This window comes from Hyalella azteca, unplaced genomic scaffold (assembly GCF_000764305.2).
Source record: "Hyalella azteca isolate HAZT.00-mixed unplaced genomic scaffold, Hazt_2.0.2 contig16037, whole genome shotgun sequence".
Lineage (NCBI taxonomy): Eukaryota > Metazoa > Arthropoda > Malacostraca > Amphipoda > Hyalellidae > Hyalella > Hyalella azteca.
In genome coordinates, this window is record NW_025945864.1 from 9,124 (window position 1) to 33,640 (window position 24,517).

The 24,517-nt window shown below is 38.5% G+C and overlaps 1 protein-coding gene across 1 annotated transcript; it reads right to left on the minus strand.

The window, feature by feature from the left end:
* Window positions 1-7,024: 7,024 nt before the first annotated feature.
* Window positions 7,025-23,483, minus strand: LOC108678769. The gene is made up of 8 exons (XM_018167238.2): window positions 22,534-23,483; window positions 11,888-14,545; window positions 11,408-11,751; window positions 11,134-11,208; window positions 10,649-10,846; window positions 10,123-10,317; window positions 9,580-9,653; window positions 7,025-9,193 (listed from the first exon to the last, which is right to left on the minus strand). The coding sequence occupies exons 1-8, from the start codon at window positions 23,186-23,188 to the stop codon at window positions 8,983-8,985; spliced, it is 4,410 nt and encodes a 1,469-aa protein (XP_018022727.1). The 5' UTR covers window positions 23,189-23,483; the 3' UTR covers window positions 7,025-8,982.
* Between the last annotated feature and the right edge of the window lie 1,034 nt (window positions 23,484-24,517).

Below are 24,517 nucleotides of genomic sequence, written 5' to 3' on the forward strand. Positions count from 1 at the left end.
TAATAGTTTCATTTCTCCAGCTCGGATAAATTAAGGAGGTTGATGCACAGTTTTGAGATTCCCTAAAACGAGACAAGACAAGATGCTAGGTGTTTCCTTCGGATATATTGGCACACTTAATGTTTTTGAAGAAGAATAACATAAAAAAGTATTGTGTATTGTTAAACAATAAATTAATGAGACCTTCATGCGAACTTCAAACGTTGTTATGATTACTCTGAGGCTGGCACAATATTGAGACGACGTTGGAAGGGTGAAGCAAACCAAAAGTTTGCTCAGATGCACATCGCCCAACTCTCTAATTTTTTTTCATTTGAGTGCAACTGTCATTGTGCTGGGTATGCTATCCGGTTCGCGTCAAATCACTCGAGAACTCTCCTCGAGTTGGGCTTTCTGATTGCCCATTCGTGTCCACTTCCGGATGCCATCCGCCTTCCAGGGACCAACTTTCGGCGCGATGACGAGCTTGAAGGATTAGTGACGTCATCACGGTCTAGTGCAAGAGAAAGTTTAGTGGACTGGCAATGGAAAGTGGCGTCCATTTCGCCTGGAAATTCACGCAACGCGTTGATCATTTTTCGAATGAGACATCTAAGCTTTAGGGCCATGGGTCATTTTCTGTTTTGGGTTAGAAGCACGATTTACATTTATCAAGATTCAAAGCCATTAAAGTAATTGCTATGCTTGTAAAAATTCTTCATTCAATATTCAGATAGAAAACGTATTCAGATGAACGGGACTCGAGTGCTGACATACATTCATTGTTCAGTATTTATTAAAGAAACGCCAAGACTAGAAATCATATTTACAGAAAATAATTTATTAAAATAAGATGTTTCAAGACGCGTGTCGAACAATCGGAGTTGAACACCGTTCAAGAAAATATTAGATTGTTTCATTGATTGAACTCAATGTTATTTTGCAGTAATATGATTCCCACCCTGTGAAGTTCATCAGTTATTTTCTGCAACGTGGACTGTCGGCGCAGTATGCAGGTTCACGATATAGGAAATACTTTCCAAGGCTCGAAATACATCTAAGGCATTTCCAATTTAGGCTCGTATTACTATTTCAAGTTGGCCTATTGCCTTCACGACAGCTTCTCGCCACCCCAAATCACGAGGGAAAGTTGGGGTTAGGATAGGTGAGTCACGGAGCTCTGGCAGCCTGACCTGAGAAGGCGGAGGCGCTTTCACATTTGTCGCCCGGGCATGGCTGCCGTGCTTGCTTGTTGTGTCAACTTCCAGGCTAAACTTGAAGTAGGAAGTTCCGATCTATTTAAGAACCGCTTAATTAATATCAATGTATTTTGAAAATTTCTACATATCAAAAAATTTTGGTATCAATAATTAGTTAAACCTCTTTGCTACGAACTTTCATTGAAATGAGATGACTAAAGCGTCAATTGCCAGTTGCTTTATAAACTATAAAGTTCAACTCGTATTTCTTTACAAGCGTACTTTGTTGAATTGTTCAAATTAGACTTTTTCATAAGAAGTGTAAAATCGCCTTATCTTAGAACATCAAGATAATATTAATATTAAATAGGTAATTTTCTTGTACTTAAACACCTTGAGTTCGCGATGTCTTTACTAGGAACCAAAAGCTTCGAGCGCGAGATATTCCTACTTGAACTCGTGCTGGGTCAAATCATTATTTATGCCTAAAGTAACTCAACTGACTGATAGTTAATAACAATCCAAAAATGACAATTCTTTAGTCTACTATTTTTGCCCTGTAATTTAAATAGCCTAAATGGAGAATAAAATCCCCGGGCGTTGATATGTGTCCGCGTCTTGACCGGCTGCGTGCCGGTCCGCAGTCACCGCGCGTAAGAGGAAAGGCAGTCGCTGACCTGCTATTTTCATAGGTGCTTTCTCCGTTAGCCTCTCTGCCCCAACTTCCCGAAGAAGGCTCCTCGTATTAAATATAATGTTTATAGCAAATAGTACTCTTAAATGCCTCATGAAAAATTATATATACTTAGAATTCTTTCTCAATGACTGGTAATTCCTATAAAAAGTTTCTTTGATTCATCGGAAAAATTAAATAAAGTTTTAATTACTAGTACTAAATAAAGTATTAATTGAAGCGTAGAAAATGCTACAAAAATGGCAACGGGTTGTAAAGATGTACCGAAATGTTTAAGATAATTGATAAAAGAATGTATAAAAATGGTAGATGTTTATGATCATTGACTGAATAATGTGACTACACTTTCGCCGTTAATAATTGTATATATGTACATACATGCACATGTTCACATGGGTTCACGGTCATTCATTAACAAGTGTTGTCTACACGCAAATAGTTCCGTTCAGATTTTAAAAAATACGTTATAGCTCATGCGTAAATTATCTTTTTCACCTTATTTAAACATTATTTGACTGTTCATTCAGTAATCTAATATAGCATCACCTATTACCACATTAACTTATTACCCTACCTACTGAAAAAACATTAGCATTTCTATCTAACAGTGTTCGCGATAAAATTTAACGATATAAATATCCATGATATGCGACTGCTCATGAAGCATTTTAAACTCTTTATTCGTTCTTCACAAAAAAATGAAAAAAGACGCGACATTTATTTAGTTACCTGTTTCTACCCTAAATTGCATTAATTTCTGAACTAAAGTTTCGATAAACATTCATGTCCTCTAAGACTATTTGATAATAAATCTAAAACCTCGGCTGAAATATTTTCATGCTTTCTAAAAACCGTTTGATTTGCAAATGCGATTATATTTAGGTCAAGGAGCTAAACCTGCCTAGTTAGCTCTGCACGTTATAATATCTCCCTGTAAGCCCCACGCCGAATGCCTATGTATAATTATGGTTTCATCGTTTCAAAGGTCGCTTTCTTCAAATCGACATCCGTTGTGTGGAGACGCACAATGCACCCTTCTGTTTAACCGTGTGAAAATAGTCTAGTATTGTAGTTAGCCTATATATGTAGATATTAGGCAGTTTTGTATTGGCTGGGTACTTACAAGGCATTTCGGCATCGGCGCGCTACTGCACGGTTTTCTGTTACGTGGAATGAATTTGAAGATGAAGATTGTTTCTTGTTTTGTCGTTCACTGATGTAAAAGATGTGGTAAGAGCAGCAACGAAAGCATTAGCTAAGATATTAATTAAAATATATCATTAACATGAGATATTATTGAAAACGGATGTAAACAGAAACTGAAGCTGAGAGATAAACGTGCTGCAACAGATGTGGCAGATGTAGCAGCAACAGAAGCAGTAGCTGCGGCAAAAACATAACTAGCTGCAACAGATGTGTTACTAGCAGCAACAGAAGCAGTAGCTGCGGCAAAAACATACTGCAACAGATGTGGTAGTAGCAGCAACTGAAGCAGTAGCTGCGGTAAAAACATACTGCAACAGATGTGGTAGTAGCAGCAACTGAAGCAGTTGCTGCGGTAAAAAACGTGCTGCAACAGATGTGTTACTAGCAGCAACAGAAGCAGTAGCTGCGGTAAAAAGTGCTGCAACAGATGTGTTACTAGCAGCAACAGAAGCAGTAGCTGCGGCAAAAACATACTGCAAGAGATGTGTTACTAGCAGCAACAGAAGCAGTAGCTGCGGCAAAAACGCGCTGCAACAGATGTGACTGCAACAGATGTGGTAGTAGCAGCAACAGAAGCAGTAGCTGCGGCAAAAACATACTGCAACAGATGTAATAGTGGCAGCAACAGAAGCAGTAGCTGTATACTGTAACGCGCTGTATATCAGATGTACTGGGAGCTTCACAGTTGCAGCAGCGGTCGCTATGAAGCAGCAGCAGCGCAGGTCATGACAAGGCTGCACCGCAAGCTCTTCAAACGATGTCAGTCGGTCACATGCTGCTTGTGCGGCTATGGCAGAAATTGATAGATGCGGCACTTGCGTAACTAACTTTCTTTTTTATTTAGTTCCTACTGCTTGAGCATTTTGAATCGTTTTATCGTTTGAAATATGCTACTTTTCATGCTTACATGTATTTCTATTTAGTTTAGAAACATTTCAATTTTTAATCGCCGAAACTGGCGCAATCACACGATTAAGCCAGAGTTGAAGTGAAAAATTCGAAGAGAATCTTAGAAAAATATTCTGGATGGATATAGTAGCCTAATGTATGAATTTTTCATATCAGGTCAGAAACAAATGGTTCAGCAGAACTCGCTGAGAAAAATAACAAATGAATAAGATTTAAAAAAAAGATGCATATTTTCGATTATTTAATTTTACCCGTGTGCACCTTCTCAATAGGTTCTTTTTAATTATATATGAAAAATTCAGCAAAAATTTCATTTATATCGGATGAAATCTGGGACTGATTAAATTAAAATAATTGAATTTCGATAATAATTCGCACAAAAAAGAACTTGGGTGTTATGTTTTAGGAACATCAAACGACAACCATATGATAATGGTTTGTATAATGGTACATGTGCATTTAAAATGTGGTACCTATAGTAAATGTGTCAACGGCACAACGTCATTAAAAAAAATTCGGGGGTAATTTTTAAATTTGATGTATTTTCTAGTTTTAACATTATTCCATATATAAGCATAAAATATTTGTATAATAATACTATGAATCAAGACACCTAATATGCCTAAGATTAGTTCATCACTTTATGGATAAAATGGAGGTTTGGTATCTAATTGACTTAGCTTTACTCGAAACTTTGTTTGGACTCATGCGATCACGTTACCTGTGGTGGAGATTGGAATAAGGATATTTACAGATTACGATCTATTAGGTTATTTTACGACCGTGCAAACAAATTTATGCCTTATGCTTTTCATGATACATCAGAATTGCTTTCGTTGACACCATTTTTCTGGCTGACAAAACAGAGGTGCAATACAGATGCTTTCACGGCACAAAACTGAAATAGAAATGTTTAATGTTTTTCTGGTATTAAAAAGAGTGGCATTTTTAAAGATGTTATTTTTCGACTTTTTCTAGTTTTGAAAATAGATCTAATTGAAAATTTGTATTGACGTTCATCACCATTAATTAATAGGCTTTCATCTCTCCATGATGAAAGTCGTACATGACCTCAGCCATGTCACTAGTCAATATTTTTATTTATCTACATGCATTCGCAATGCATTCTCCTTTCTAAATCTGTTTTCATGAACTTTAATTCATTTAATTCATTTCGAAAGCTATTTCACTCTCGTCTATTGGACTATACTATTCTGAGATTCACTCTCAGTTTATTCTGTAAACTTCATCACGTGTTTCACAAAATCTAGCATTGCAATAAATTTGCATGCAAACTGTGATATGGCAGAACTGTAACATTATTACATGAAGTATAAAATTGAGTTTTCTAGTATGAAATCATATATTATTTTTTGTACTGCTGGCATGTTTACTCCTCTCTACCATGTGTATAGTCTCTGCATGATTATTAGAATCCGTCGAATGTTTCCAGGTGGTGTTAGTCATGTAAATGATTCTGTTCATTGGATTCAGCTATGATGAAAAATATCCTTCTGTAAAGCTCACTATAGTTATTTCTATACAACGCATATATATTTTATATTGCTCACTATTGCATTGATATTGGAACCTATCAGTAGAATGGTGACTGCTGTATCCAGCTGTCATCAATACACAGAAGAACCAAGTCGCTACCAAGGAATGAGGTAATGGTCATGTTTTTTCCATCACAAGCTGCAGGGTTCAGCAAAATAACATCAGGTATGACGCTCGTGCCACAGCGGATGATATCCTAGGAGTGCAGATAAAGGCTACTGTTCCAAACTCGACGATGAAAACATGTCGTTGAGAAATTCGAGAATTATTGTTTCGATGTATGGGTCAAACACAAGAAAAACAAAATAGACTAGGCCAAGCGTTCATACTAACGCCAACATCAAGAAAATTATTTGAAAGAGAAATTTTATGACCAGTTTAATGTTGATCCTCGCAAGCATAATGGATCAAACTCAATACCACGTCAGAAAGTAAGGCGACGTTCAATTCTTGTATCTAGAAACGGAATTGATTAACCATTATTTGTTCCAAAGATATCATATAGAACCGGCCATACCACAGCTTCAGCTGTGTATGAAATTTGACTGACATGTGGGATGTGTGATCAAATCCGTACAGTGGGAATTGATGCAACAACAACAAATACTGATAGATTAAATGGAACAAGGACATTTCGTGATAAAAAATTTCAAGGAGCTGAAGCGCCTGCACCAAGACGACACCTTATAATTGCATGCGCAGGCAATCATGATGGAGTTTGGTACGTTCTTTCGGCCTTTCTAATGGTTCAGAGATTACGATGTTCGAGAGATCATTACATGTTACTTCGCAACAATTAGCCAACAATCGATCAGACATGATATGACAAAAAATTGTCAGAAAAGACAGACGAAAAGAATTTGCCAACAAGTGAAAAAATGAAGGCTTTCATTATAGATCAACTGGACCAGTTTCAGACATTGAGACAACTTTCTAGATGTTCTGAAGCTTCTTATATCAATTTTAGGCGGGGCTACTGTTTAAGAAATAAAATTTATGGCATGAAAGAGCTGCTTTTGCTTGAGATTCGTCAATATATATTGTTGAACGAAGCTTTGTACTGATGGAAGAATATACAAAACTGAATAAGATCCTGAAGAAGAAAAGAAGTTTTTGCTGCTTGTTGGAAAGAAGTATTGAAATAATTATCCGAACAGGAACTATTCACTACTGATGTAGCGACACTCCAGAAAAAAAATCTTAAACTAATTTGAAATTATGTACAATATTACAGAAAATTTCAACTTTTTTGCTTCAATTTAGTCCATTCAACGGTTAAACGATAAAATAGAATTATTTGTGGTAGTTATAAATTTAAATTCTGGTAGCAACATTTAAAAAATATTTTTTCGATCTCGATATTTTTTTCTGGTTTATTTGCGACCTAAACAATACATTCAAGCCGGTGCCTCACTAAGGTTTAGAGAACATGTTTTTATGTTCATTTTTGCAGCAACTTAAAGGAAAATTATGGACAAACCAAGATTAATACATTTATATTTGTAAGATTTTCTCAAAATAAAGTTCGTGCATGACTTGACTGCGTCAAACTTGTCATTCGCACAAACAGTAAGGAGAAAGTACAGTAATAAATAGAACTTAACTTAAGATGTGACAGTGCATGGGATGAATGTTATGAGCATGAAAATAATAAATATTGAACTATGGTAACCGACATCAACATGATTCAGATGCAAAAAGATGAAACTGCTAACTCGTGCATTGACAATTTCATTCTAATTTCCATAACATTGTCTTATTTCCATCAATTAACTACGTCACTTCTGAATTTGTAAAGCTTATACTCTTCAGTGAAAAATATTACAGCTCAAGCTCTACACTAGTTCCGGTCTCGCATTCAAATAATGGAGCTGTTAATTAGTGTCAAGAAACACGTGACGTGTTAGGGAAATACAACGCGTCAAAAAACACGCGACTTCGTGCTACTGATTTTTTGGCATGCAAAAATTTTTTGCATTTCAAAATGTCACTAGAATTCAGTTAGGTCATTCTTACGCCTCAAGCATGAAAAAATAAATAATTAAATTTACATTAACATATAATGGCACTCCGCCTCGAATGGAGTTCACACGGAGTTTTTTGAGTCATTTTGAGAGATAAATGCTCAGATCACAACAAAGAGCCCTGAAATATCTAATAAAAATCGGCCTTATTTTTTTCATGCCCACATGGGAGGGTTGGCATCGGCAGACCGGACCTTCTGACGGTCCGCGCGAGTTTCATGCCGGTAAGCAGGGCAGTTTTTGCCCACCAGAGAGAGCGAGCCCTCACAATTCGGCCACCAAACTTGCTCCATGAAAAAATAGAGCCCGGTTTTCTCTGGGCCCCATTTAGACGGATCTTGCGTGTTTATTGCAACTAGCAACATTGGGTTATTATTAGTACTGCATGATGAGTATTCAAGAGCCACGGCTTATAAATTCTAATTCAGTATAGGTCTATTACAGCTATACGTACACACGGAGCATGATATGGTTAGTTTGATTTATAAGTTTGTGAATGAAAATCACAGATATAGACGAAGGTGGCCGTAAGGCAATAAACGTTCTATTCATTAACTACGTGCTCTGTGATTCAATTAAGAAATAATTCTGTACAGCAATGAAGACACGATACTAGTCTTAAAAATTGAGCATATTGCACAAACATTTCCCCTGCGGCGGTGAGCGCAACGCTATCACCAGCACGGATCAACTCTCTAGATGCCATCTACAATATGCAACAACAGACGAAAGTCAGGCCCGATTTCCTTTGAGCTTCATTCAGTAATGAATGGATATGGGTCGCCACAGATTTCGAGATGCACTGGCCTTAAACTAATTTATTTATCGTCATGTAATAGAAAATCAGCCGGAGTTTGTACCTCAAATTAATTTATCAAAGTAAATACTCATTATTTAGATTTTCTAAAAATGGTTATTGTACAAATTATACATATTGTTTCAGGTGCAATTTGTTTTTGCACTTGGTCACCTAAACCTTAAATGGCTTTTTCTAACTTAATGGGGAATTCTACGTAATTTTTTTTAATTTATGCTGTCAACAATGCAATGGTGTGAGGAAAATATACAATTAAATGAATATATGAACGTGAATGGCATTAAATAAAACAATATTCTAGCTTTTCCTTTAAGTTCAGTAATTAAGTACATCGAAAAGAATGGTCAGCCACAATATATTTTACCCGCAAACACAAACGTTTGAAGAAATGAATTCCGCTGTCTAATAAGACCTAATTGATACCATGGATATAGCATAAAAAACTCGTACGGCCAATTAGCGAAAGAGTTACGTATGGTAATTCTTTGATAAGATATTCGACTCAAAGCACAAAATAAAAAAGAATAAATCATTACCCGCTATAGACACGCCATCTTTTATTGGTATTGACGTATCATTCCGGTTAGAAAAATTTCTCTAAAGGTTTTCATGGCTCATCAATCCGGACACTTTATGAAAAGCGTCCAGGATGGGCTTGTGAGCGAGTCGTGTTGTGTCTTGTGCACATTGCGAATATTTGATCTGACAGTCGCCGCCGTCTTGGCCTGTCCGTGCAGCTTGCAGGTACCGGAAGAACCGCAAGATTCGCTCATCCGCGACCTGAGGTTTCTGGAGCTCTTCTAGAGTCCTGAGAGCACATGTAATGAGGGTCATTGTCGTCATTAAATTTTTGTGAGAGAAAGCGTCTCAGTTGAATGAGCACTTCTGGAAAGTATATGTAGCACCACGCAACCACGCATGTATCTAGTTTTCTTCGCTCCATCACCATTTTAAAGAGAACAGTATTTACTTGAATATCTAACCACGTTTACCGTAAAGTAAAATATACGGATAACGATTAAGACAAAGATATGTACGTATTAAAAATTTGCAGACCTGTTGGTTCTTTCACATGTTTAATTATCATGTCAAAGATTAACCTGCCTTTGGCTGGGTGTTACCAACAATACTATTTATTAAATAGATTTTTTCCTAAGCAGGAATCAACTGCAAGGAAAAAGTTTTAGTACTTACACAGTGAGCTGTCGCGAGAGGAAGTCGCTGAGCGGTGTGTACACGTCAGGATTTTTATACATGTTGCACACAACCTGAAATTAAAAATAACGCCATATGCTTATTAATTATGTACGTGTTTATGAAAAATATATAGACCAGCTCAAATTATAGAACATTCATAAAAAAATTTTTTCCAACTCAATACTCTTAATGTCATTGAATTTTACATCATTTATGAACTATCCAATTACAGATTTTTATAAGGTTTAACGATGACAATTTTCTAAAAATATTCATAATTTACATTTCACCCGTTTTTGCATTATTTAGTATTTCAGGAAGACAATATTGTGAATGCTGAATGAAAGAAGTAAAATTTGGAAATTACGAAAAGCTGAAGGCTTCCGAATCTAACAAAGATGTTTAGAATTGCACTATACGATTTTTTCGGATATATTTTGAATTATATGAAATTCATTATAGACGATAAACACATACATTCGCTGAAATTCGAACATAGTTTATTTTTATTGCATGTATCTATCTACAGAAATAGCATACTTGTTCTCTGCATCCTTCTTGATCTTCGTCGAGTTTCATTTGGAAGAAGATGGCGTCGATCCTAGACAGCCTGGGTCCGTAGAAAGGATCTAGGGAGTAGATGGGGATGTTGGCGTCCGTCTTGGAATTGCGGTGCGTTCTTTGGGGAGCTGAAGCCTGCCCTGCCTCAACTTCTTCTTGTAACAGGGAGTCGGTCTGCCAAAAGACGGAAATTCCAAGCTTGAATAAAATGACTGTCGCATGATATGTAGTGAATGGAATCAAATTTGTCTCAAAAATATAAAAGGTTCGACATACATGAAATAAAATTTTTCACTTATAAAAATATATGGTATCAGCTCCTGATGTGAATTGGTCCTGTTAAGAATTTTTGCATAAAAATAACATCTTAAGGAAATAATATTATGTTTCTAATCATTTACTCCAGCTAGACAACATGCTTTTCTATTTAAATTTTCTCATCTTAACCGCCGGGTCAGACTTTCACAAAGTTTTCTTAACTGCGAATCTTCAAATCGTACAATACCTTCAAACTTCTGTTGACGTCGAAACTGTTTTCTTCCTCATTGTTGTTGACGAATCCAGCAGCGTCATGCTGAAGAACTTCTTTGCTCAGGGCAGGGGGTACGTAATCCTCCAGCTGCTCTGAAGCTTTGACCACCTGGTCGTACACTTGTTGTTGATCTTTCTCTTCTAGCTGCTTTCTCTGATATCCTCTCAAGACCTGTTATTATCAAACCTCATGCGTAAACTTTCTTCGAATTGATGCAAGTATAATGATCAAGAATTCTTATATGATAATCGTCGATCATCGACGTTAACGCGCAAATGCCCAAGAAATAATGAGACCATTATGTTCCTATGACTAGGCCTTGTCATCATAGCTATTTGACAATTATAAATTCTAATTATTTGATCATATTTGAGTTGAATAATTAATTACTTCTATGTTTAATTTTATTGATTTAGAGTTAACGTAAGCAACGGTTAAACTTTAATGCTGTTGCATACCTGACGGTAGTCTTGCTCGTAGTTGGGCAGCAACTCTTCTAAGGAGTCGAACACTGCATTCGCGTTTTTCGTTTTCTAAAATTTTGATAAATTCAACTACATTAGTCAAGAATATATTAAAGATCTTTCCTTGCATCAATTTCACGACATATATCATCTCTTCGATTTCAATCATATAATTTTCACTTGAAAAAAAAACATTTGACAAAAAAAATAAATTATATTTTTAATTAACTACACTCGTCTTATTAAGTGTATTTCCACCAAGACTGACCTGATGCCCATTTCCTGGCCTTATCGTTTCTGGCTCCTCAGTAGGATACTCTGTGGGATCGAATTGACTTTCCTTTTCATCTACAATTACTTTCGGGGAATCTGTCGTGTTCTTATCTTCATCTAAGTAGTAAGGTTTATAGGCGGACTGGAATTTTTGGTCCAAAGGTATCGGCTTGGAGGTAACTACAGACTTGGATGTCACCACTCGGTAGTCGGTGGATTTGTAGGGAGTCACGATGATCGGAACCCCAGTTCGTGCCGTCGGTCTCTGCACGAATAATGCCGGCGGTGCGGTCGTCATTCTGACTGGTGGAGTCGTCGTGTGCTCTTGGTTTGCTGAATCTGGTTTTTACGAATTGGATAAACAGGAAAATAAATTATTTCGGTTTATATTTAGGTTGCTTAAAACGTATTAAATTCGTCATTCCAGTGGTCAAAAGTGAATACTACATTCTAAGTATAAATATTATTTATTCACCTGTTAAAAAGAAGTCTGCTGAGTTTGCAAAATTTTCTTCCGATAGCTTCACTGGCTTGGCGCGTGTGATTTGGACGCCACTTGTTCTTTCCTGCGATTTCTGTGATTGATCTTCAGCAGAGTTGAAAATTGGGACTCGTTCTCCTTCTACGATGAGCAAATTACTGGCAACTTGTTCTTTCTCCGCCTTCAGCTTGTCGAGAAAAGCAGAAGGTTTGGGAAGTTCGTAACGTTCTGTGGTTGAACGGATAATGAGCCCGTGTGGTAGGGTAGGAGGCCCGTAGATAGGAACAAATCCACCGGCATCATTGTTGCGGAACGTACTTGTATTTTCTGCAGAAGAAAGTGCGACGCCTTTTTCTGGCGACGAGACTACTGACTGTGCTTGTGCGTCCTGTCGTTCTTGGTGCTTCAGGTACTCCATGTGCCTCAACTCCTGCTGTTCTAAGAAATGCTGAATACTGAGAGGTTTTTGAGGATTTCGAGAGTTGTCAGGTTGAAGGTTCTGGTTTTGCGTGAACTGTGCTGCGAGCTCTGAACTGGCTTTTTCTGTTTGACCCTGAACCTGCTGATTTTTTTCGAACGGATGTTCTGATTCTATTGGTTGATGTCTTCCAATATTTTGCTCATTAGAGAAGTATTGAGGCCGCGAAAATTGATTGGCATCGGTTTGCTGCTCTTGCTGCGTGTTACGCTCGTGCTCTTGTTCACGTTGTAGTTCTTCTTGGTGTTGTTGTCTATCAAAATCTCGTTGTTCCTGTTCTTCGTTCAATTGTTCTTGGCGCTCACGTTCCAGTTGTTCTTTCAGTTCCAGTGACGCATGCTGTTGCTTCTGCTGATGTTGCACTTGCCATCGTAAATTCTGTGGTTGATTTTGTCCAGGCTGTCTGTTTCCGACTGAGAATATGATAGGTCGTGCGTGACTCGATGCATATTGAAGACGATTTTGTTGCTGGAAATTTAGGTGCTGCAACGGCTGAGTGACTGGGCCACTTTGAGAATTTGACTTTTGCCACTGACTCTTAGACAAATCTAGAACATCTTCCTCTTTGTTTGTCGCAGTAGGAACAACGTTCTGTGGTCGTACAACAACAAACGATGCAGAGTTTACTGTCTCAGCTACTTGTGAATCGTTTGAAACATTTTCTTTGGCTGAATTTTCAGTCGTTTTTTCAACTCTGTTGTTTTGACCTTCTTCGAAGGATACCTTGAAGTGAGTGTTGCCTTCACGGCCAGTCTTGAATGATCCAAAACTCTCTTTATCTTCTCCACAACCAATCATTTCGCGTGGAGGAGGTGGTGGCACCAAAGGAGAAACCAAAGACGAAGCTGGAGCTCTATCGGTTGGTCTGTTGGAAGGCCATTGGTTTGGTCCTGTCACTCCGGAAAAATGAATTTGATTTGGTCCTGGGATAGCGCCAAGGTTGATGCTGGGGTTAAAGTCTGGATTGAGATTAGGATTGAGACCTGTATTCAACACACCGTGTGGCGTTTGTTGAGCCAGTGGATTATGTGCTCTCCAGCGGACTCGCTGTGCTGGTGGGAAGGATACACCTGGTATAGGATGATGATGACCAAAGGGGCCTGGAACCGGTCCTTGGTGTACCAAGTGCAAACCTTGGTGATGTCCATGTGGGTTTGGCAATTGTTCTGCAACAACATGTTTTATTTGGCCAGATGTCTGATCTTCGATGTGTGTAGGTACAAATGGACCTGGAGATTCCCCTTCAACTCGCGTGGGAAGATTTTCATTCAACGTTGGGGGACTTTGACTTGGCGGACTTAGATTTAGAGTATTTAGTTCTTCGTTCAGAATGGAATTTTGCTGAGGAACTTGAAGCCCAATAATTTCCCGGCGGTTTGCAGAAGGTATGATTTGTGGGAGCACTCCTACTTGACTGCGATCTTCGGCGTTCGTTTGATCAAATGGGGGTAGAACTTGTGGTGCTGAAAAGCCCTGCTGAAGGAATAATCCGTTCTGGCCTTGACCTGGTAAGTTTCCACTTTCGTGCCTGACTTCCACTCTCGGCGATGTCTGTGGACTAGGAGGAGGTAAAAGACCGGCTACTTGATGAACTGCGGGGTTGAGTAGAGGGTTTGGGAAGATTTGCTCGACGTGAGCTCCGATCAATGCCTGATGTCCTGGCGGCGCCCCTTGGGTAACTCCAACGGGGTTCAGGTGTTGTACTCCTGCATGGATATGTGGCAGCCCAGGTGGCCTATGCCCGACTAAGTTTCCTGCATCGAGTCCCGGAACAATATTAAACTGAGACCCTCCGCCAGGAGGAGTGCTGACTCCAGGAGGAAGTTGATTGAACTGTTGGAAGAAATGGTTGTTGTACCAGTTCCTGTACTGTTTATCATAGGCCGACTTAGAATCTGAGCCGGGACGATGCTTTGGGGATTTGTTTTTGCCTCTCTGACGAGGAGGCGGAGGGGGAGAGAGGCCGTTGCTTGGCCGTCTTCTCTTGGGGTGTTTTTTGCCTCCAATTTCATTCTTGCCTGGACCAGGAGAAAAGCGCGGAGGAGCAAGCGAAGGAAGAGGATCTTCAATGACGTCTTTCCTTGCGTTGGATGAAGATTCGTTTTCTGACCAGAAATAATAGGGAATTGCGATCATGCCACCCAGCACAGCTAACCATGTCAAGTCGATGCCAGCTGGAAAGAAAGAACAATTTATCATTAGATGTAACTCAATACGGAAAATAATTGTTTTAAAATTGAAGTAAAATCGAATAATGCAAACATCGCCTACTAACAACATAGTAATATTTCTACATGAACGCATAGCTCTCCACCACGAACTGTTCATGCGGGATCGAGCTGCTAAATTACGCGCATCATACCATGCATTGTTTCTAACCGCCGTTGCGGAGGTGGAACATTCTACAAGCACACGTAATTTCTTTCGTAGTTAATTATCTTTTTCGTGAAGGAAGCAAAAGTAGTATTTATTTATATTTTTTGCATTCATGCATATCGCCACAGCGCTTGACGTGACCACGTCACGCCACGTATGACCGCTTGACGTGACCACGTCACGTCCTGACCGACACAAGTATTAACGTCACCGTACGACCATCTGTCGGCACGTCGCCTCCTTAACTCTAATGAGCCTGCGGCGCTTCAATTTTTAATGCACAACTTCAATTCGACGAATGAATTTTTATCGATTGTAAAACTTTAATGAAATGGATATCATAATAAATGTTAATTTGTTGATCTCGGATTGCGAAAATAATCCGAGATAATCAGCCCCCAATAATGCGTGCAAAGTTGAGTCATTTATTATTTATTTGATTTCATCGTTACTCTAAAATTTAGTAGGATTATTTGATACATCTTTTTGCGCACACTAACTTCCTAATTTTTCTCCTTGCACAAAAATACCTGATGAGTTTTCAAGTCCTCATTCTTTTTTGTACATAAACATTCGTTATGTATTTATTGAACGAATTTGTTATCCGCCAGTCCAATTATTCCACATAAATTAATAACAAATTTGCACCACATTACAACGCATGGGCGCGAGCGTGTGTGTGCGACGGACGCACGTGGCAGGCGATGTGCAATGCGTAGCAGCGTTCGTTGCCACAAGAGAGGCTTCAGGTCACCGTGAATTAGGTACACAAATGCTTGTGTTAAAACTCATATTCCTAACGCGTCAAAATGGTAACTTTTACATTAGAATTTCACTGAAATGAAACTCAAAATATAAATTGATTAAGTTTCAATTAAAATTTGTCACATGAACGTTCGAAGTCACATGAACGTCTGTCACATGAAACTCGGAATTTTATTGTTTCATTTTTGAATGAATTTACCTAATACTATCTATCTAATAATAACGTGTCCTAAAATATTCAGGAATATATTGATTTGAGCTTCATTTGATTCTTTTTCCATGCAGTGTAAAAATGTATACTGTCTTCACCTTCAAATTTCTCATTCATCACAGGGCTCGGCCTCAGTATCTTGAAAACCACTTGTCGGTTTATGGCAATAAGCAACTGAGTGAATCCTCGCCTTTTCTACATAGGAGCAAGAATTATTGTCTGAAATAATTGCATGAATACAGAAATTAATTTAAACAGATTACACGCCTTGATTCAAGAAATTTTAAATAAGGTATATACAACGATCTCCAAACTGCAGTTTGAGTTTGAATAAGTGGGGGACATTATTTTATATAATGAGATGAAAGTCGCCATGTAAATTAATTTTAACCTGCAAACAGTAAAACTCAAGATAACGATTGATAAGAATTCCTTTATATCGATTGCTGGTCTGGCTAGCTATAACCTTCTGTGTCCATGTTAGGGGTAATCGTTTCCATATATGGAAACGATTAATTGTCTGCATTCGCATTTTACTAGTGACGTCAGTGAAACCATTCGACTATGGGACACAATGATGTTTCAAAAATCCAGTATTTCAATCCAAGCTCTCATTAATAAAAATTTCTTCATATTCGTGTTCCATTTTCATATCATAACGCACAGCTGGGGCCTGCAGCTGGATCGCGTTTGAGGTCATAAGTAAAGATGCAAATATTGCGGTTACGAGAGCACTGGAACAACATCATTGATGTCATGAAATATCATGAGCACATTTGGAGAATATCGTAACTTGAGATTTCCATCAAATTTCATTAATATTGATGACAATTTAGCCGTATGTGTGCCACCTTTGATGTCATCATACATTCGATCATCATAATAAATGTGTGCATGACGATGCACACGCATCGTCATGACGATGCGAGATCATAACGCCCGTACGACTAGTTTAATGTAACCTGAGACCTATATTTCTATTGATCGCCATAGGGATTCGTTCCACTTACTAGAGCGTGGAAGGTGAGCGTTGTGTGTGCAAGAAATGATCAGAAGACACAACCGTTTATATTGACCAAACTTTACCTGTGTAAACTTAGAATTACTGTTCGTCTTGCTTACATTCTATTCCGTGTAATCTAAATCAACCTCTTCTGTTTACACTGTGAGTTTATTAACGAATTATTTTTCCATTGCGTAGACTGGATAAACTTCGTATTTCATGCCCTATATTTTTCTAAAACCTCTAAGCAGTAAATGAATTTCCTTGCAGTTTAGAATTAAAAGCAATGAAACTCTGCGTCGTAATTCAATCATGGATGCTCCTCATTCTCTGGTAAACACGGCAACTTTCTTCTCAAGAGATCCCTGCTGAGCAACTTTTACTATTCATTGCCAGACCATGACTTGCACATCACAGACGAAACTGGGCAAAAAATGACCTAGAAACACTCGCAGGAAAAAATACTTGCGAATGATCTTACCGCATGGGGGTGCTTCCAGACTGCCGCTATCGCAGGCGTTGGGCCATTTGAGGCAGTTTTCACTGACATTTCCGATTTAATTTTGACATAAGGAAAAAATTCTTTGTCTTAGATACCTAACTTATTCGAATTATTTATATTTTCGCATAGTTACTTTCAATACTTTCAAATTGGAATGAGCAATTTATATCAATTCTAATTCAACGCATTAATCCGAATAATTTTATGAGTTAATTATTCCACTTCCGTGATCATTATGCCAGGCATTATTATTATTATGTAACCTAATTTATTTAGATCGCAAAGAGTTGCTCTTAAAATCACCCGGATGTTGAAGTGAAATCATGACTAATTATTTACATGACTGGCGGGCACATATTACTTTCTAAACAACTAATGACAGAAGCCCGATGAACTGAGACAGTTAATTTTGTAGCAATTGTTGACAGTTACGCTTTGAAGTTTAAAATGAGGCAAGAAACGATCAATGAGGGCTCGATCCCAAACCTATTAGCATCGTATTTGCACGCGACAACCCCATCATTGCTAAACTTAATTTGTTGGTCTTTGAACCCCACCATTGCTAAACAATTGGTCTTTGAACCCCTTCATTGCTAAACAATTGGTCTTTGAACCCCTTCATTGCTTAACTTGGTCATTGCTAAACCTGGTTAACAATTAGTAATTCTGTGCATTTCTCCGTAAATATATAAATGATTCCCGTCCTGATGATATACGCATTAAGTATTACAAGTAATCGCACGATAATGCTTACTTTATTGATAGAAATTTAGGGTTTTAAATTTTTTAATAAACGGAAGTCATGATTTCACAATATGAATAAATTTATTGAAAATTAGCTTCTAATTTAAGGAAATTGAAATCAAAGTTGATAAATATAATGCCCTTGTAATGCTTATTTAGCGCTCCTCTCAGAAGATGTATCGCGCTGTTATAACGCCGAAGTAAAACACTATGCAGGAAAGAAAAACGTCAGTTGCCCCTTATATATAAGCCTCGGCAGTGTAAGCATCGGAGTGCTCAGTCAAAGTAACTATACAGCGGTTAAATACAGCTTTGTGGTGCTTCACTTACTGGGTAAGCGTATGAAGATGGGGAACACTAATGGAGTTACAAAATTTTTTAAAAATTGTCAAGAAAACAAAAATATTTTAATAATAGTGAAGAAACTTCATAGTGTTCATCTGGGTACCAAAAACAACTTGTGCTCATTTGTATAGACAGAAAGTGTCTTTTTTACCTATAGATTTGTTTTCGCAAATACCGCCAACTTTGTGGCATTACCAGATAAAATTTATTTGTAAATGAACAAGCAAGATTCGAAATCAATTACCGATAGATGATGAATTACGTTCAACTATTTTATATTACGCTGCTGATTTTCGATAGCTGGAACCATTATTTCTCACTAAGGATCGAAGACAAAAAGTTTCGGACCATCACACGCCGCTAACACGATAACACCAAAAGAAAAATTATGGTCACGAGTCTTTGTACAGGCATGACTGACGATTGACTTCACATGAATAACCCTTTATCATTATGTTGCGTGACAAATCATTATTGTAATTTACTCCCTCAACCTTTTTGGCCGAAGAAACTGCACGGAGCTCACTATACCATCATTACTCGCAGTTCACCGCCTCAATATACGTAAGTTACCGAGAGAAAGTCTCATCGCAACAGAGATTGTTCCCGAACAAACGTCTGAGCCGTGGATGCTGGACGTCAAGTCGACCAATGTAAACAAAATCTGACATTTGCTTGCTCGGCTTCAAAAAAAAATTCACTACTCCAACTTTAAAAAAATTTATTTCTTATACGTATAGGAAGATGTATTCATATCGGGCATGTAAATCTTGCTAACACACATATTTCTGTCTTGTATCGGCCCCGTATATTCTCCGCAATAGGCATGTATCTAACATTTATCTTCGATGTATTTAGCTTTGCGCCTGTGCCAATTATAAACCCTAGTCAAGTAAATAACAACTATATGCTCTTTACCTCGATAGAACAAATTTTTTTACCTTTATGGGCAAATGAATTTAATTTCTTAATTTGTGTGAATTCGATTATTTCAAAATTAAAACTGCACCAACTACCTTCATTTTCATTCCAACATCAAGACCCCTCATCCCCGCAACAACACCAACAACCTCCACCTCGCACGGCAGCGTCTGACGCCTCAGGCGCAGGTCGACCCACATCAGAGGCCGGCCAGCCCAGGGCTNACCCCTCATCCCCGCAACAACACCAACAACCTCCACCTCGCACGGCAGCGTCAGACGCCTCAGGCGCAGGTTGACCCACATCAGAGGCCGGCCAGCCCAGGGCTGCCGCGCCTGCCTCTGCGCCTATGCTGAACACCATCCAGACTACCATAATAAATTAACGAATAGATCTTATACTTTAATATGTATATTACCCTATTTATTTCGCTTTTAACTTGCATTAGTTCTTTGACATATACTTTCATGCATAGTGTTTGATCTGTTGGAAAGTGATCCGTTACATACTGGCATCAGTGAAGTCATATAGATTATTGTAAGTATTTAAATACCTTTTACATATCATGACTCACTGCGACACTTCAATGAGATCGGGCTAGATATATGTTAGCCAGCCTTCGGTCGGCAGGCCGCATGTGGTCCAAGAATATGCCATATGATACCTGAAAATTTCAAAAATACTCATGGTGACACAACCGTGAATCCCACCCAAGGTCGCACTTCTCAGGCCGTGAGAACAGTTTTGAAACTGTGATGATATCTGATTTATGGCGCAACTTGATTATGTTATGCCAACTTACTCTTCTCATGATACCGGAAAGAAAGTTCGGTAAAGTAGGACCGTATATGTTGCGCAAGAACAAAACAACGATTTGACCTTTCTAAGTAAAAATATTTCTAATAAAACTTGGTAACGTCGCCCCGTTCTTATATATCACCACGATCTCAGTTCTGCTATACCAGTCCAGCGAGATTTGGTATCCTGTTGAGTGCGGCCTTGGGGGCGAGAAAATGTTAAGGTACGCTGCTCCAGATCCAAGTATGAATAATACAAGTCTAACCTGAGTCTGAACGCCTAACTCTTCAACACATTGGACCAAGCTTTCACTCCGGATTTCAACCTACTCTTGAGTGCGCCCCTAAGGCAGACCTTATACCAACATTCTCATTCACAATGGGTTGTTAAGTGCTCCAAGTTACACTTCAATTCAATTCAGCAACCTCGCAGCAAAGTATCCTGCCACAAACAATAGAATAATTCAGTGCAATAATCCCTCATCACTATAAACTATGTTTTTTTCTATTCTACTTTCGATAATTACGTTATTGATTTTGCAGTCTAATCGTGGAGGAAAGAAATAAAGTCGAATACACAGTATACTTGACGTTACGAAACTGCAGCGCTTCGATCACTGTATTCAGTTGTTGCAAATTTTATGGCAACGATAATTTGAACGAATTTCGCAAGTTACGCTGAAAAAGAATTTGCACCAAATGTTGCAATTGTCCATGCAGTTATAAGTGTTTAAATTTTTAGAACTGTCACTTCAAGTGTTGTCGTTGTTGTTATTGTTACTGGTGCTCAAATGATTCACGACTGCTGGTAATACAAGGGTTATTTATTTACACCTATTACAATTATTGCCCGGTTTTGAATTTTGGTACACTAACTTTACTTCTTTCGCATTTCTGGGCATTTTTTACATCTTACTCGTGTAAACAATTCGAACACGCGTAACAATTAAAACACTTGGCATTTCAAGACGTGTAACCAGGCAAGTATGAGCAGCACACACTAAGCGTGCTGCAAGTGCAACAACAAGCGTTACAATTGTTACACGTAATATGAGTGTTATAAGTACATATAACCCATATTACAATTGTGATAAGTGTTACAAAAGTAAGTAAAGTAAATAATTAAGTAAATGTTACAAGAGTTTGGGCAGCCAGAAAATTAGTATTCGCGTTAATCGCCACATCGCAGACCCCACACTGAGGTCCGTCTCGTCACCTCCGCGTTCCTTGGAAGAAAGCACAGCCCACGCATCCTGTTGTGGACGGGGGAGTACGGGGGGAGGGGGGGATCACGAGCATGGAAGCCACCAGAGACTGATATAATGATTTCAGGAGGAAAGGTAATCGCTAAATGATCGCTCCACGGGTGATTAGTTCGATTAGTGGCAGAGGTTCGAGGTGTTTAAAAATATTACTGATCATAGCATCAGCCAACGTGAAAAATGTTCGCCCTGATCGAGGGAAACGATTTTATGAAAGCGAAATATTACAACTAAGGCTTATAAAATGCTGCTGGTAAGACGGCTTGGTGGGTTGGGAAAAGCGTTCGTTTTCAAGCAACGTGGATCAATGCCACTGTTTGTCTTGCAGCGAAGCTACGATATTGTTGTGATATGGATGATATAATTGCATACAAGTGTCAATTTCATACAGGGCAAATGTTGAAATATTATATTTCCACCTCAAACATCTTATAGGGAAACTCTCCTAAGTTTTGCTACGGATATCAGGATACCAAGCTGATATCAATTGTATCAGATAAGACATGAGATGAATGTATACTTCATTCGCTGTTGCAATCAGATTCGAATTGTCAGCTTGTTTCGCGACAGTATGTTATGAGAACATGTAGTACGGTGCCATTTTTGATACATGCGTGCTAGTTAATGACTGCCAATTACCCAACAGACGAGAGCCGATATCACTAATAAATTTTCATTTTATTCACTTCAGTAAATGGGATGAGACTTCTCCTTCTGAAGGAAAATTCTCTGCAGCTGACTACACATTCTACTTTATTCACTCATATTTTTTCATTGTTTGTACTGATTGCTTTCTTAGTTGAGCCATTGTATTTAAATTATCCCTGCTGGAATAATGAAATTGGATTTTCTTCTACTTCAAGATTGATCGAAGACTAATACTCCCACCCACTCACCCACGTCAGTTTAAATTGATTAATTAGGAAAACTTTTGCAGTAAAATATATAAGCAAACGAACAACTTCAATAAATTATAAACTGAGGCCACATACATCTTAAAATTCTTAATTTTCATGCCATATTCAATAAGATTGTCAGAAAAGTGTCAATAGCCTGTAATATATGAGCGTTACTTGTTAAATTGGCATCTATTGTTATGCGCTCTCAATCTTCTTTACTTTTTCTCGTTACCGTCTTCCATATTTAATTAAAAATAAACTGATGACAACAAAACTAAAGCTTTTCCATTCCTGTCTCAAAATAACTAATCACGACTCAACGTAATATTTTACTCACGAATGATGGATGTCGAGAATTGTTTCCCGTCGTATGGAAGAATAGAACTCAGTTCCAGATCTTTGGTCGGCTCAGGGTCAGACATGGACCTTCCTTTCTTCTTGTCCATCTTCTTCTTCATCGCCAGGAACTCGATCATTTCTTTCTCGTGTAGCAGGAAGCTTTCAGGAACAACAATTTTGAACTTGTGCTTCTCGAGGTATTCCTCGGCGAACTGACCTAGAAGTTCTTCTTCGTTCTTTTCAAGATTCAGTTCTTCAATGAACATTTGGGCAGTTTTAATGAAGGATTCTCCGAACTCTTCCTTGCCCAAGTGCTTGAATGTGGTCCTCATGGCTCCCAGTCCTCCGCTCTTGAGGATTTGCATCATCGTCGGGTCTTTGGAGTGAGTGTAAGCCAACATCAGAGTCTTGATGAGCTGTTGGACATTGTCACGTGACACGACAATCAATTCGTTCTCGTTAGTGGGTTTCAAAGGTCCAGCGTATATATTTTCAAGCTCAGTCTGCGCATTATCATCGTAGAAAAACGCTGGTCCCGTTTTCTCATCGACGAATTCATCCAAGAATTGGGTTTCATTGGAATTATGGCACTTGACACTAACTAAACACAATGCCGCAATACAGGCATATAACAAATAAAATCTGCCCTTCATGATTGTCGCCACTTTAAATTGCTCGTCTCATGTGCAAAGAGAGATCATTTGAAAAAAAGTAAACTATCGTGCGATATAAATAGTGATTATAATAAATAACAATCTGAAATGGTTCTCTTTTTTTCTGAAACACAAGGTTTAAAAATCACTACCTATTGATACTTTATCATCTCCATGCACTCAAATGCTAGCAGAGCAATTCGTGAAGGATAACACCACACCAACCGACCAACCTATCAAGCCAAGCGAGCGTCCAACCGGCAAGTTCGACGGCACGACTGCGAATGACCGACCAGTTCAGCTCCGTAAAGCTGACTCTGGCAGGTGGGTTCTTTCAGAAAGTTGCTTTCTCCTCCGGCACGTCGGCAGAATTCGTGCGTTTGTTGCGATGGCGTCAACACGAAGAGCTTTAGGGCAAGTAGTATAAGCTGCCATGGTGGAGACTCGCTTCAGGCAACTGTCATGTGATACCTGGATTTGGGATGCTTTCCAGCAATCAAATATATGTGATCAAAAATATCAGAGAATATTGCATTTGTGCAAAGATCATGTCTAAAGTGGATACTTCGAAGCGTGCACAATTATCGGCAAAAATTTTGCGCCAGAGCACCTATAATAAAAATAGCGGGATTTTCTTAAACTAAATTACATTTACCTTTAAGTTTATAACACAGATGAAAAAGAGGCTTGTTTGCTCGATATTGCAAGGATCATAATAGGCTGTATTTCAATTAATGCTCTTCTATAAAGGAATAAACGAATAACCGTCGTAATAAAACAATGCTTTTTTAAATAAAAATAGATAAATGAGCTAAAAAGCCTCTTGTTTACTTCAACCTACATTCAATACATCCCAAAATTACACATCACAAAAAATCTATCTGTGTGCGCCGGGTGTTTGGCATGCGAGGCGGGAGCGGCCTTGACGTAGGCAGGCCAAGTGACCCACTGGCACAGAGAATTCGTATCCTGATGCGCCGCCGGTGAGGCCAGCCTGCGCTGTTGTGCTTGCCATCTTAACGGTTAGGCCGCAAATATGGAGCGCTCTGTGGTCCTCAAAACTCCGTGCAAGCAGCCGTTGAACCCTCCATCTGTAAGAGCTTGAGCTTGTCTCGCTGCAGCAAGAATTAGTGTAAGAACAAGGATGTATTTCGCTTAGTTTACTGATGGTTATTTTATTTGAAATCGTTAATTGTTTTACTGTGGAAGGTTTTCAATTTTTTTAGCTACTAATAAATTCTATTAAGTAGAATGTTGTGCATGTCACAGAATCTCTTGTCTTGATGCGGGAACATCTCGAGTTTTGTCTTGAATTGCATTTCTTTTTGC

What these genes read in the sequence shown, in the direction of transcription:
- LOC108678769 (XM_018167238.2), bottom strand. Translation starts at nt 23,188, where the DNA reads ATGAAGGGCAGATTTTATTTGTTATATGCCTGTATTGCGGCATTGTGT. An exon ending in ATTCTCGACATCCATCATTC is followed by an intron (nt 14,546 to 22,533) that starts GTGAGTAAAATA and finishes CTTTCTTTCCAG; the next exon opens with CTGGCATCGACTTGACATGG. An exon ending in GGCCAGGAAATGGGCATCAG is followed by an intron (nt 11,209 to 11,407) that starts GTCAGTCTTGGT and finishes TCAAAATTTTAG; the next exon opens with AAAACGAAAAACGCGAATGC.